Source organism: Elephantulus edwardii, unplaced genomic scaffold, assembly GCF_000299155.1.
Source record: "Elephantulus edwardii isolate Elephantulus edwardi_28Jun2011 unplaced genomic scaffold, EleEdw1.0 scaffold00028, whole genome shotgun sequence".
In the NCBI taxonomy this organism is placed as follows: Eukaryota; Metazoa; Chordata; class Mammalia; order Macroscelidea; family Macroscelididae; genus Elephantulus; species Elephantulus edwardii.
In genome coordinates this window covers 16,419,912-16,434,070 of record NW_006399778.1, presented here as the reverse complement: position 1 = coordinate 16,434,070, position 14,159 = coordinate 16,419,912, and the positions used below count along the sequence as shown (strand labels likewise).

Sequence of the window (14,159 nt, the reverse complement as noted above, 5' to 3'; positions counted from 1 at the left end):
GGGATTTTCAGTGCTGACGTTTTGGTTTTTATTTTTTATTTTCATGTTGACTTTTTTGAAGTAGGTTGCCAGGCCTTTCTTCCTAGGCATCTTCAAGTAGACTCGAACTTCCCACCTTTTAAACTTTGTAATGGAACACATTGATTGTTTGTACCATGGAGAGCTTTCAGATTTCCTAATAGGAACTTTGTCATTTAGAATTAATGTTTTTGTTGCTATTGAGAATACATTCAGCGGAGCGTGCACCAGTTCAACAGTTCTCTCCGTACAATTCCGTGGTGCTTGTTAGAGTCTTGAAGCTGTGTAACCATTGTCTGTCCTGACTTGTTCCTCCACTATTAACACACTCATTGCCCCTAAAGATTCTCATCTAGTCGTTCGAGATGCTGATGTTGATTTGATCCCAGTAATTGTCATCGTCATGTCCCATTGAGTTGGAAGTGACTCACAGCGTCTGACCCTCTAATGGGTTTTTCAGAGGCTGTCAACTACACGGGAGGAGACTGCTCATCTTTCTCCCATGGAGAAGCTGGTGGATTCAGACCTTGTGTCTTTGGTTTGGCAGTGCATTTTTTCCCCTTTTCATGTATGCATTTTTATTTTAGTGAAAGTTTAGATGGAGATTGGTTTCAATCATGCATTCCTTCACTCATGCACCCATTCTATCCTCCTGCCCCACTTCCCTTTATAATGAGCTTCCTGTTGCAGGCTATTGATTGTTCTGCAGGTAGTTTCTTGAAATGGCATAGTGTGAGCGTGTTTTATTGCTAACGCCAAAGCCACAGCCATGTGCATTGCATCGAGTCTGACTCCGAGTGACCCTCCTTCAGGTTCCTGAGGCTGTAAACCTTTATGAGGGGAGACTACCCGTTTTTCTTCTGAGCAGCTGGTGAATCCAAACCACAGTTGTTTCGCTTAGCAGTCCGACTCGTTACACCGCCAGGGCCCTTTACGACAAGCTTAGTGAGTCCTTAGTTTGACTTCAGGGGATACTTTTGGTTTCAAGTTTGAAGATTAACTCAGTACCTGCTGTATATTAGGCATTGTATTGCAAGCCTTCCAGTGCCCATAGCAACTGGAAATTGCTCCAAATGCCTGGGAATATCGTCCCCAGTTTCCCGAGGCTCAGAGAGGTCACGTGTCCTGCTCAGCGTCACACAGCGGGTTGGAGTCTGGGTTGAGGTTTGCCCCTATCTCTTCTAGCACAGCCAACCACCTGAGTTAGGGCTTGTTTGAGGGTTCAGGGAGCCAAAGGGTGCATGACCTCTGCCCTGGAGTTGACCCCGCTGCCCCTTCGGGTGAGCTCATGTTGGGTGGGGGCCAGTGAGCATCGCAGGGTGCTAAATAAGCCCCCCACTTAATGTCAGTGGGAAACCACAGCCGTGGCATCAGCACCAGTTCTTAATGTCAGTTATCCCAAGCGAGCTTTCAATTTTAGGCAGCAGCAGCCTTCTAATTTGGGCTCCGCTGCTCCGGTTTTGTGCCGGGAACAATGGCAGTGGCAGATGGGGGCAACATCTCCATTTTCTTTTAACGCTCCCAATTGCAGGCAGTGAAGGCACCATCTGGAAGGAGAAGGTCAGATCATTAAAAAAAAAGAGATTGTAATAAATTGCCAGGACTTGATGGGCTGTGGGTGCGCGGAGGGGAGAGAGAAGTTCCAGAGATGAGCTTGGGTGCAGTGGCATGAGGCGGGGACAGTGCCATGCTCCCCATGAGCTCCAGTCCCCTCCGCCCCCCATGAACTGTGGGGTGAGTGCTCTGCCAGGCTCTGTCTGCTTGGGGCCAGGGGTTGTTAGAGTCTTAAGTTTCTTGAGAGCAGGGATGGATGCTTGAGTCCTGCTTTTATTTGCTAACCAGGGACTCATCTGAGGCACAAGCTTATAGGCTGTGATGTTGACACACTGGTCAGAGGTCTGCCTACAGGGCGTCCCCTCTCTGACTTGTGCAGACATAGCAGTGTGCCCACCTGGGCCGCCTTCCCAAGCTTCCAGCCCTTTTTTTGATGTCCCTAGACCTCTGTGTGTTTCCCAGCTATGGGCTGGGAGGGACTCCCTCCTTCCTCTGACATCTGAGGAGTTCCTGGATGGTGCAGATTTTCGGCATCCTTGACTGCTAACCAGAGGCTGGAGCCTCGAGTTCATCCACAAGCACCTCAGAAGAGAGGCCTGGCTTTCTACTTCCAAAAATGTCAGCCCTCTGCTTCCTAAAGTCCATCACTGAAAGCCCAGTTCTACTCTGATGTCCGTAGAGTCACCGTGTATTAGAGTTGGTTCAGTAGCAACCAGTACAGAGCTTTGTAAACTGACATGCTGGTCACATAGAGCTCTTCTGTTTCATGTGGTGCTGTGGTTGACCTGGCCCTGATGGTGTCCTGGAGTGGACTTTGCTTCTCTGATGGCAGACCCAGGCTGACCTCCTGGACTCAGAGAGGGGGCACTTGGCCTAGAGGACGCCTCTGGGCAGGTGTGTGCGGGGAGTGGGCTGAACACTCTTACTTTCTGGCAGGAGCTAGTCTGATGAATGAAGTATTCTTCTTGTTATGTGCCGCCGAGTTGACCATGACTTGTAGTGACTCTGTGGACAATGGGTCTGAACCCTGCCGTATCCTGAATCAACCTCACTGTCTCTGACAACACACTTGTCCTCATTGCCACAGTTGTGTGTCAGTCCATCTCATCAAAGGTCTTCCTCTCCTATACTGACCCTCTACCCTTCTAAGCATGATGTCTCTCTCCAAGGACTGGTCCCTCCTGGAAGATACCCAAAGTGTGTGACACAGAGCTTCAAAATCCTTGCTTCTAAGGAGCAACATGGTTTCACTCTCTCTAGGACAGACCTATTTGTTCTCTTGGCAGGCCATGGTATGTTCAGTATTCTTCTCCAGCACCACAACTCAAAGGCATTGATTTGTCTTCTGTCATCCTTAGTCATTTTCCAGCTTTCCAGTGCACAGCAAGCAACCGAGAAGACTATGCTCTGGATCAGGCACACCTTAGTCTCCTCTGGAGAGGTCCATGACTGCAGGTGTTTCCAATGCAACTGGTCTTTTGATTTCCTGACTCTTGTATGAAGAATTTTGATTGTGAATCCAAACAAGATGAATTTGTTAACGACCTCTGTTTTTTCTTCATCTATCATAATACTGCCGTCTGGCCCAATCTTTGTTTTCTTGATGTTGAGACACAATCCATATTGAAGGCTACAGTCTTTGACTTCTGCAGCACACACTTCAAGTCTTCCTTAGTTCTGGCAAGCAAGGTTGTGTCTCTGCATAATGCAGGCTATTAAGTCTTCCTCCAGTCCCAATGCCACATTCTTCTTCATAAAGTCCAACCTCCTGAATGATTAGTTCTGCACATAGATTGAAAAGGTATGGAGAAAGGATACATCCCTGCATGCTTTTCTTGATTTTGATCCTGCCATGTACCCTTTCTCTGTTCAGACAACAGCTCCCTGGTTTATGTCTAGGTTTCACAGGAGCACAATCAGGTGTTCTGGGATCTCCATTCTTAGTGCTAGCCACAGTTTGTCATGATCCACACAATCAAATGCCTTTGTACAGTTGATAAAACTCAGACATCCTCCTGGTACTCTGCTTTCAGCCAGTGTGTCTCTAGGTGCCTCTGTGTTAAGCAGCTTGCTTCCATGAAAGCACCTGGCATTTGTAAACGTCTTTCATTTTTCATACTGCAACCACCTTTGCCGCCCATCTCATCCCTCCTTTCTGTGATGGACTCTCGGATGCCATCACTCCAAGGCGATGGCCTTTCCCAAGGGCCTGTCGTACACAGGGCGGGCCATGGAAGCAACTTCCGTGCAGCCACACGTCACAGGCGCCCAGCTCTGCTCTGTACACAGTACATGTGAGGGTTTCACCAGACAGTTTCCCTTTGGTAGAATCAGCCAGAGGTCAGTGTACCCAGTTGGCAAATCCAGGAAACAGTGTCTGGAAGAAAGAGACATCATTTGTGCCGTGTATTGATGGCCTGTGTGTGTAGGAAGGAGACAGAGCAGAAGGGGACACTGGTGAGGTAAGGAGTGTGTGTACATGCAGAGGGACGAAGAGGGAAACCAGTAGACGTGACGGTCATGCCACCAGCAGGGACCTGAGACAGTGACTTCATGGACCATCTGGGAGAGAAGAGCCAGCCCTGAAGGGTGGAGAGAACAGCTCAGACTTGCCCTGTTTAAGTTACTCGAATGTGAGACATTCTATTATTCATGGGGCTTTCGAAGCCCTGTTATTTCAGGAGTGCATGACCAGTCCTGCTGCTTAGTCTGGAAGTTCTGAAAGCTGTGCACCATGCTCTTAGGGGCCAGGACGGTGGAACCTGGTCTCAGCTACTTTGAGCATGTTGTTGGAAAGGATCAGTCCTTGGACAAAGGCATCGTGCTGGAGAAGATAGAGGGTCAGCGAAGGAGAGAAAGACCGTGAGGAGGTGGATTGACACAGTCAGTGCATGCAGTCGCACACTGAGTGTGAGCATCTCCGAGATTGTGAGGCGGGCACAGGGTCGGGCAGGGTCCAGTCTACTGTTCATACGGTTGCTGTGGAACGTAGTTGACCCGATGGCACCTAACAGCAGTACGAGGAAAGTCCAGAGTGGTGGCAACTGGTGACTGAGACTGAGGTTGAGAGGGGAAGGAGGGCTCTTGCAGGTCTTTGGGACTAGCTTAGAGAGGGGACGCTCTGTAGGCAGACCTCTGACCAGTGTGTCAACATCACAGCCTATAAGCTGTGCCTCAGATGAGTCCCTGGTTAGCAAATAAAAGCAGGACTCAAGCGTCCATCCCTGCTCTCAAGAAACTTAAGACTAGCTTAGATAATTTTTTCATTGTTGTTGTGAAAATATATAGAACATTGCTGTTGTTGTTGTTAAGTGCTATTGAGTCGTAGACAACTCATAGCGACCCTATGAATGAAAGACTTGAACACTTGTATAACTTTCATTGTTTCTTCAAGTTCATAGAGTTTCCAGAGGCAAGTTGTTTTGGAAGTGGATGCCACTCCTATTTCTAAGCTTGTTTAATCAGGGAGCTCCACCAAACACTGTCCACTATGGGTAGCCATTATCGCATTTGACACATCAGTGTCACAGTGTTCAGCATCACAGCAACCACGAGTTACGTCTGTACAGCAAGTGGACAGACATAGCCTTTGCTAATTCACCATTTTGACATGTAGGCCAGTTACGTCAGTCATATTGTGCAAGCCTTACCAAGGTTTGTGCGTCACCAAATTTTCCATCACCGTAAACAGAAACTTAGTGCTTCCTGCAGGAGGACTCCCCCTTTATCCCTCCCTCCCTCCCTCCCGCCCTGGTCACCACTGATAAATTTCTGAGCATGGTCAGTGTAAGCTCTGCCAGGGTGGTTTCAGCTGCTTTACCGACCATTGACTGCAGAGGGCGACGGTTAGCAGGGATGGTTGGTCAGGAGACCCTGAGTGGCTGATGGGCACTCCGTGGACTGAGCTGACCCTTCCTCAGGCAGTGGCCTGTGTGCCTTGCTTCTCACTTCCTCTTTGTCACTGGGTAGTGTCCTGGGGGTTAAGGAAGGTTTATGTCACAGCAGTTAGTTCTAGGGACCCCAGCTTGCTGTCACGACAGTAGTGGTGGCCCCTGTTACCCAATATGCCCTTCCATGTGTAGCAGCCCTTGCTCTCCAAGCAGAATGACCGGCTCCTTGTCATCCAGGGTCACTGTCATCATGCCAGTGAGCTTTCACTACAGAGCAGTATCTGTGAGGTGCTGGCTGTGGCCTGGTTTAGTGCAACAATCACAGTCTTAGGAGTCACATAGACCTGGACTCAAACCTGGACTCTGCCACTGGACCCTAGATGTGACCATCAGAGGCTCACACTCACTGCTGTAGCATTAGAACTGACTCATAGCTGACCCTCCAGCCGATTGTTGGCAGTTATAAATCACATGGGAAGAGATTGCTTATCTTTCTCCCGAGGAGACACTGGTGGGTTCAGATTGCCAGAAAACCTTGGCCTCTGGGTCAGCAGCAAGGCTGCCTCTAGACGAAGCCACCAGAGCTCTGTGACCTTGTGGCCTTCCTGTTGTTGTTAGGTGCTGTCGACTTGACTACACCTCAGTGTCCTGTAAACAACAGATCTGAACCTTGCCCTTTGCTGCACCTTGTTCACCATCTCTGATAAGCCTGAGCCCATCCTTACAGTTACCGTGTTAATCCGTCTTGGTGGTGGTGGTCTTTCTCTCTCTCCCTCCGTCTTTCTCAGCATGACCTCCTTTTCCAAGGACCAGCCCTTTGAGAGCAAGCCCACCGTGTGTGAGATGAAGTCTCATCATCCTCGCCTCTGAAGTGCACCCTGGTTACTCTTCCTCCAGGCAGACTTGTTTGCTCTTTCGGCAGTTCATGGGATAGTCAGTACACGTCACCGGCACCACAGTTCAAAGGCATCAATTCTGCTGTTGTAACCTTAGTCTAATACTTTTTATTCTTCTCAATTTTATTTTGTTGTTGTTGAGAATATACACAGCAAAGCATATACCTATTCAGCAGTTTCTGTACATGAAATTTAGTGGCATCAATTGTGTTCTTCCAGTTGTGCAAGCTTTCTCTTCCTCCTTTCCTGGATTGTTCTTCCCTCATTAGCATGAACTCACTGTCCCCTAATGTTCCTGTCAAATCTTTTACGTTTCTGTTATTAGTTTGAATCCATATAGATAATTCTTAACAGAACACAATGCTAACGCCTGACCTTTTTTTACTATTAAGGTAAACTTTTTTTCTTTATTTTGAGATCACTTCAAAGGATATTTTTAGTTTAAGGTTTAAAGATTTATCTCAGAGAAATAGTTTGAAGAGTTTATCTACTCTCGGGAGCTCTGGTGGCCTAGTGATAAGAAACTGAACTGCAATCCCGGAGGTGTGTGGTTCAAATGCACCAGATGCTCTGCTGAAGAAGGAGGGACAATCTCCTTCTGAACCAGTCAGATCTGATTTGACAGTACACACACACACACACACACATACACACACACGCACACACACAAATTAAAGAGTTTATCTACTCTCTAGTGCTCTGTAAAGTGCAGAGTTTGTGATAATTTGAGATTCTGCTCTGCATTTACCCCCTTTTGATCAGGATTCTTCTATGATTTTTCTCTCTCTCTCTTTTTTTTTAGTTTTATAGGTGAACAAATTGAGAAAGAGTTGGGATGATTTTTATGATTGCTCAGGTAGAGATTGGTCAAGTTAAGACTTGACCCTTGGTTTCCTGACTTCTTGTCTGTTACCCTGTAGTAATTCTAGACTAAGGCTGAGTCTCCTCTCAGACCGCAGGAGTGGAGGTGAGAGTGAATGGTGAGGCTGGTCCAGACTGCCATGAAGGCAAGGCCGTGGGGCCTGTGGTGGATTCTGGGCATGGAGGACTGGCCCCTGCCCAGCCACCCTTGGATCTGGCCCAGCCTCATCCCCCCTTTCCTCTTTCCTCTTGCCACAGGGGAGGAGAACCAGCCTGGCTGGCTGTGTCCTGATGAGGACAAGAAGAGCAAAGCCCCCTTCTGGTGTCCTATCCTGGCCTGCTGTGTTCCTGCCTTCTCTTCCCGGGCTCTTAATCTGCAGGTGAGTGGAGTCAGACTCACCAGACATATGTATAGACAGCTGTGGTCTCTCATCCAGGAAAAGCCTGAGAGACCAGGTGGTGCCCACTGTGAGGGAGGGACAAGTTCAGCCCCAGCTTCCTGCCTCCTTAGTGATGGGCTTGCTCAGACCTTTGTGTCGTTCCAGAAGCCAGCTTTCCCACCAAGAAATGACCTCCGTGGGTCAAGTCAATGGGAAAGTCCCTTTTTAAGGTAACAGCTAGCAGTGACCTTATCAGCTGATGGCATGGCTCTAGCTCAGTACATGCTGAGTGGCTGGACCAGACCTATGGGACTGGACCCTTGATGATGCCCCAGGCCTGGGAGCTTTGGCACAGGGGCCCCTTGTCACGGCTGCTTCCCCACTTCCGCAACTCCCTTTGTTAGGCACTTACCCAGTGCTCTTTCTGCGTTGACTGGTTGAAATGTTTGTAACAATTCTGAACAGTTGCCTGTATATATCCATTTCACAGGTTAGGGAACCAGGGCTCAACAAAAACTCTGGCTTAATGGGTTGAGAGTTATACTGCTATCCCATAGGCAGGCAGTTTGGAACCACCAGATGCACCTCAGGGGAAGGGTGAACAGTCTCCTTCTGTGCAGTTTACTGCCTCTGCAAGTAGCTAGAAATTGGTTCTGATTTGATAGCAGTGGTTTGTTTGTTGTTGTTTTGCCTTTGAGTTGGAACAGACTTATAGCTAGCTGACCCTCCAGAAGCTCCTGTTGTTGTTAAGTTGTTAAGTGCCGGTCAAATTGAACACAACTCGTAATGACCCTATGAACAAAAGACCTGAACCTGGTTCTATAACTTATCACCGTTTCTCTAAGTTCATAGAGTTTACAGAGGCATGTGGTTTAGGAAGTGGATGTCACTCCTGCTTCCAAACCTGAATCGATCAGGGAGCTCCACCAAACACTGTCCACCACGGGTAACCATTATGGCATTTGACACCCCAGTGTCACAGGGTTCAGCATCACAGTAACCCCAGGTTACCTCAGTACAGCAAACTGACAGACCAGTGCTGTACCACTTAGAAGAATGTTAGTCCCAACACAATTAACTCCATCCGACTTTCAAATACCAAGACCCCTTCACCAAGTCCTGTTGATGCTAAACAAGCAGCTTCCTGCCCACAGCTCACCGTTAGCTAAATCCAGCCAATCCAACCAGCTCACACACAATTGTGAATGAAATACAAAACAACCAAACAGTCCACACCTCACCTTCCACCAACACAGAACATCCCCCCTTCCAGAATCCAGCCAGTTCACACATCAGCCTCCTAGGAGGCTGTAAATTGCACAGGGGGAGGTTGCCCATCTTTTCCACAAAAGACACAGCTGGTGAGGGAAGGGTCCTGGCGCTGGAGCCTCCCCTCCCATCTAATTGCTGTACCCAAGGTCTTAACTGCTAGAACACAGCCTCCACTGGCCATCTGAGGAGATTCTGGCTGAGCTCTCTCCTCTATCTGGGGCAGCTGCCTCTCCTCCTCTTTCCATCTCTGTAAGTGGATGAGGTTTCTCAGCTCCGAGGAGGGGAGAGCAGGCTTGGGACCTGTTGTCGACTTAGATTCTTGGTGGTTCCATGTACCATTGAGTGAAACGCTGCCCGCTCCCACGCCCTCTTCTTCCTCTCTGGTGTTGAGTCTGTGGTTTCTGCCTCTGCGTCACTCTCTCATTGAGGTTTTCCATCCACTTCTCCAAACACACTGTGCCCTTTAGCAACTGCTGCCCTCTCCTGATGGCGTGTCCTAAAGTGAGCTCTGCTTTCATTGGCTAATTTCTAGAAGTAGACCTCCAGGCCTCTCTTCCTAGTCTTCCTGCGTGCAGAAGCTCCTGTCTAGTGTGAGTGACCCTGCCGGATTTTGGAAAACGAATGGTATCAGCTCCAGCACTGCCACATAGTGCGGGCCATCACAGTGAGGACAAATTGACAGGTGGCGATAGATCAGAGACACAGGCCCCCAAGACACGGCATCTGGGTTGAAGCTCTGGACAACTGGGAGAAGATATCCTTGCAACATTAGTTCATTCATTGATTTGAACACCTCCTGTGTGCCCGACACTGGGAAAACAGTGACAGCCAAGACAGGTCAGACTTTAACCTTGCGTAACATTCGGTTTAGCAGATAGAGACAGGCAAGAAATCGGCAGAAGGGAATAGAATATGTGATGAAAAAAGATCAACCAATGATATAATAATACGTAGTTAGGGGCCACACAGTCAAGGGGTTCATGGAGAGACTTTTGGAGGAAGTGGCAGTTTTGAACTGACACCTGATGTCATGGTCTGGGGGGAGGAGTATTATCCTTAGACAAAATGTGACAAAATGTGATGCTTGAGATGGGGACAGTAGGGACTCAGCTGTGGCTCTGTGAACTGGGGTGTGGGGACAGTGAGGTCAGGGGGTGGGCGAGATGGACCCTGATGGCCTTGGAGTTCCTCCTCAGAGCCATGAAAAGCTGTGGGTGGCAGGCATGTGATTGTGACCGGCATGAGCTGATACTTGGGAGGATCACGTGATCCCTGTGGCTGCCCAACTGTGGTCAGGAGAGCAAGCCTGGCTCCCCAGACACCTGTCCAGAGCGTAGGCAGGGTCCTGCCGGGACAAGGTGGGACGTGGGGTGGGTGGGAACCTGGAGCAGGAAGACGGTGAGGACAGTGAGTGAGGCCGAGTTTAAGGAGGTGCCTCAAATCTCCATCATCAAGTTGAATCATATATTTTTAAAAAGTCTTTGTGGTGAAAATATACATAATAAAACATACGCTGTCTCAACCACTTCTACATGGCAATTCAGTCACATTGACTGTGTTCTTCAGGTTAAGTTATTTAAAGGTGGTTGAGAAACATCAGAAGGGCAGGCTCCTGCCTGTGACTCAGGCGCTTTTCTTGGGTAAATAAAGAGCCAGGATTAGGATGAGGCGAGTGAGACAGGCCTGTGCAGGGCAGAGAGGGCCCTGGTTTACAGAAGATTTAACAGTTACTCATCATGAAATTTTTAACATCAATTTTTATTTAAAACATGACTTAGAAATACGGTTAACTTAATTACTGAGGGTTTTTTTTTTGTGCCATCCTTAAATTTTTTTTTTAAATTTATTTTATTTCATTATTTTTTGTGTGTACCGTCAAATCAGATCTGACTGGTACAGGAGGAGATTGTTCCTCCTTCTCCAGCAGAGCATCTGGTGGATTCGAACCATGCATCTCTGAGATTGCAGTTGCAGCTTTTTGCCACTAGGCCACCAGAGCTCGCCAACCATCCTTAAATTTTACACACAGTGAGCACCCCACTCTGCTCACCCCAGCGCTGGCTGATAGAGGCCCTGGTGGAAGCAAGTGGAGTGAGAGAGAGGGACGCTGTGTGTTGGAGGAGGACAGGCTGACCTGCTGATAGGTCAGATGAGTGATGGGGTAAAGAGCAAAGGAGAACTGTGTCTGTCAGCTTGGGGTGCAGTGTTAGCCAAGCTGACTCGGGGATTCAGAAAGGGAATCTGTCAGCCCATTAGCTAGTGATCAGGAAACAGTTTCCATATTAAACTCAAGAACTCAAGAGTCATTGTCATTGAGTTAGAACTGACTGATAACGGACCCTCCGGTGGGTTTTCAGAGCCTGTAAATTACACAGGAAGAAGGAGCCTTATCAGTTATAATAGTAATAAGAGCGGCAATCTAGTTTTGAATTATCTAATCTTAACAACATGGTAGCAAGCCCGTCTGCCAGGTGTCTGTTGCCAGGCGTGCCAGGCCCCCGTCCTTGCCTCTTAACGGGGATTGGTTCTGTGGCGACCTGGGAGCCGCATCTCCGAGCTGAGCTGTGCTTCCTGGTTCCTGCCTGCACCTGCTTCCTCCTCCTCTCCTGGGGTTTGGCTGTTGTGAGTCTACATTGGGAACCCCCAGAACTCTGTGGAGGGGTGCTTTGTTCACGGGTATACACTCAGGGAGCCTGGCCTTTGCAGGGGTCACTGCTGCTTTGTTGATTAGAGGGGAGGTCCGCGGAGTCTGTGAGCACCACCCCGTTCACATATGGGGGAGGCCACAGCGCTTGCAGCAGGCTTAGGGCTTGCCCGCCTGCATCTCCCCTGGCTTCCCATGAAAACTGGCCCAGTGTGACTTCTGTAGTGGGGTCTCCTGTCTCCCCTCAGGGCTGTGAGCCTCCTGGGGGTACCGGGTACAGGCCGAGCCCTGACAAACCAGACCCCGGTGTTGGAGTCATAGTCACAGTTATCCCTGGGGCTTCTGTGAAGAAGCCACTATTCAGGTTGGGAGCCATCTGCCACCTGGCACCTCAAAGGGCAGAGACCAGCAAATCTCATTTGGTGCTCACTGGGCCACGGATGTGGTGGCTAGAAGCGTCCTTCACCCCCCTGGGGCCCTGGGTCTTGTCTCCCGAGTTGCTGGCTGAGAGGGACCCAGCAGTAAGTAGCTCATGGAGCCCCTAAGGGATGCCTGCCAATCTTCGAGTCCCCATTTGCTGGGCCCCACGAGTCTTCCCCTCTTTGCCCATGCCTGCGTCCTACCCTGGACAGATGCGTGCATCAGCTCCATGCCAGGAGCAAATGAATTAGGGCTCTGGCGTGTCAGGACCTGCTCCAGTTACTGCTGGGAACAGATGGGAGTGTGCCTGCTGCTGGGGTTCCCCCTTCCCAGGCAGTTCCCAGGAGCTGGTGACCTGGGCTCCAGGCTGGCATAATAAGAGCCAGGAAGGAGCCTGACTTTCCAGGGAGGCCTTGGGGCTGACGAGGCCAGCTGGCGTCTCTCCTGGTGAGGCCTGTGGTCCTGTATGCACTGCACAGGCTGTGCACTGGCGGGGGTCATTCCTCAATGAGAACGAGACGCCAGGGGCCGAAGGACCAAGCATTTTCCTTTCCAGTGCTGACAGTGGTCAGCCTCAGGCCTGCCTCACCCACGCTGGACCTCACAGGGCCTCCTGACTCAGGGGAGAGCATTGAAGGGGCTCCGTGGGGGTGGGAGCCCAAGTTCTGCCACATGCAAGCTGTGCAGCGTTCGTGGGGTTACTTCAGCTCTTGGTGTCAATGCTGTGTCTTCAGGGCTTAACCTGGGGCAGCTCTCTCTGTGTTAAGTGACAGCTGAGGGGTAGTCTTCATGCCAAATGGTTGATTTGTTGCAAACTGAAATAGCCAAACCATTTACCCTTCAGCGACTCCACATCACGGTGTCCCAGCATGTCAGTAGACCTACATTCCATAGAGTGTTTTATGTTGTTGTGCCGACAAGTTAGAACCAAGTCATAGATGACCCTTCAGTGTGTTTTCAGAGGCTGTAAATTGCACAGGAGGAGATTGTCCATCTTTCTCTCATGGAGCAGCTCTTGGATTCGAACCACTTGCCTTTGGGTTGGCAGCACGACTCCTTACTATCAGGTCACTAGAGCTCCCTCGTAGGGTGTTAAGTGGCTGACTCATCACAAGTGGATTGCCAGGCCTTTCTCCTGAGGTGCCTCTGGATGGATAGAAGCATCAGCGTCTCAGCCCCTGACCTCATCAGCTATTTTTGCGTCACACAGTTGTTTACAGTTGGTCTGTGGAGAGGCACGGTGCACTCGTCAGTAAGCGGACGCAGATCTCTGAGGACATGCTGTCCCCAGGACGGAAAGCCTGCTGGCTTCTGTTGGGGAGAGTTTTGAAGGCCTCCCTACTAATGTGTTGGAGGATCTTCTTGGGAGTCCTCAGGGCTCCAGTCAAGGGGGTGGCCTGTCCCAGGAGGGGAAGCAGGAACATGGTGATGGGACAGTGTAAGCCCATCTTAGAGGTCCACCTGGGGACAGGGGCTTGGTGAAGTGGGTTGGAGGAGCTGCCTCTCTGAGGCGTTTTAAATTACAAGTACCTCGTGGAAAGCGCTGTAGCCTAGATAAGTGGAGGACCTGAGGCCAGTGGACTCGGGAGACGGTTGCTGAAGATGAAATGAATTATGCAGATGAAGCCCTAGAGTGGCTCGCAGGAAGCCCATGGAAAGCGTTAGCCGTGGGTTTATGTCCACCCCTTCAGTCCCATGGTCATCCTGAGGAGGGCGGTCAGGATGCCCACTTCATAGACGGGGAGCTGACTCACTCAGGACTGCCCAGCTGGCTGCCAATGAGCTGGGGCTGGAGCTCAGGTTGCTGGAGCCCTTGCTGCCCTACTCTGCTCATGGGGAGTCAGCGTCCAGGCATGACTCCAGGCCCTGACCATCGAAGGGTCTGTTTGACTTTTTGTCATCATCCTGGGGCCAGGCTGTGTTGATGCCAGTGCTGTCGTCAGGGCCCACTGGAACTTTCTGAGCCATCCTGGGGCTGGGCTATGTTGACGCCAGCTGACGTCAGGGCCCACTGGAACTATCTATCGCCATCCTGGGGCCGGGCTGTGTTGATGCCAGCGCTGTCGTCAGGGCCCACTGGAACTATCTGTCGCCATCCTGGGGCCAGGCTGTGTTGACACCAGCTGACATCAGGGCCCACTGGAACTTTCTGAGCCATCCTGGGGCTGGGCTGTGTTGATGCCAGCGCTGTCGTCAGGGCCCACTGGAACTTTCTGAGCCATCC

General features: G+C 50.2%; 1 protein-coding gene across 1 annotated transcript in view; it reads left to right on the top strand.

The window, feature by feature from the left end:
• Nucleotides 1-14,159, top strand: part of ARHGEF10L (Rho guanine nucleotide exchange factor (GEF) 10-like) — a 149,556-nt gene that overhangs the window by 81,890 nt on the left and 53,507 nt on the right. Inside the window, exon 19 of the mRNA XM_006883599.1 lies at nt 7,478-7,599. Within this exon, the coding sequence (XP_006883661.1) occupies nt 7,478-7,599 (122 nt within the window). The remainder of the gene's footprint in view (nt 1-7,477; nt 7,600-14,159) is intronic.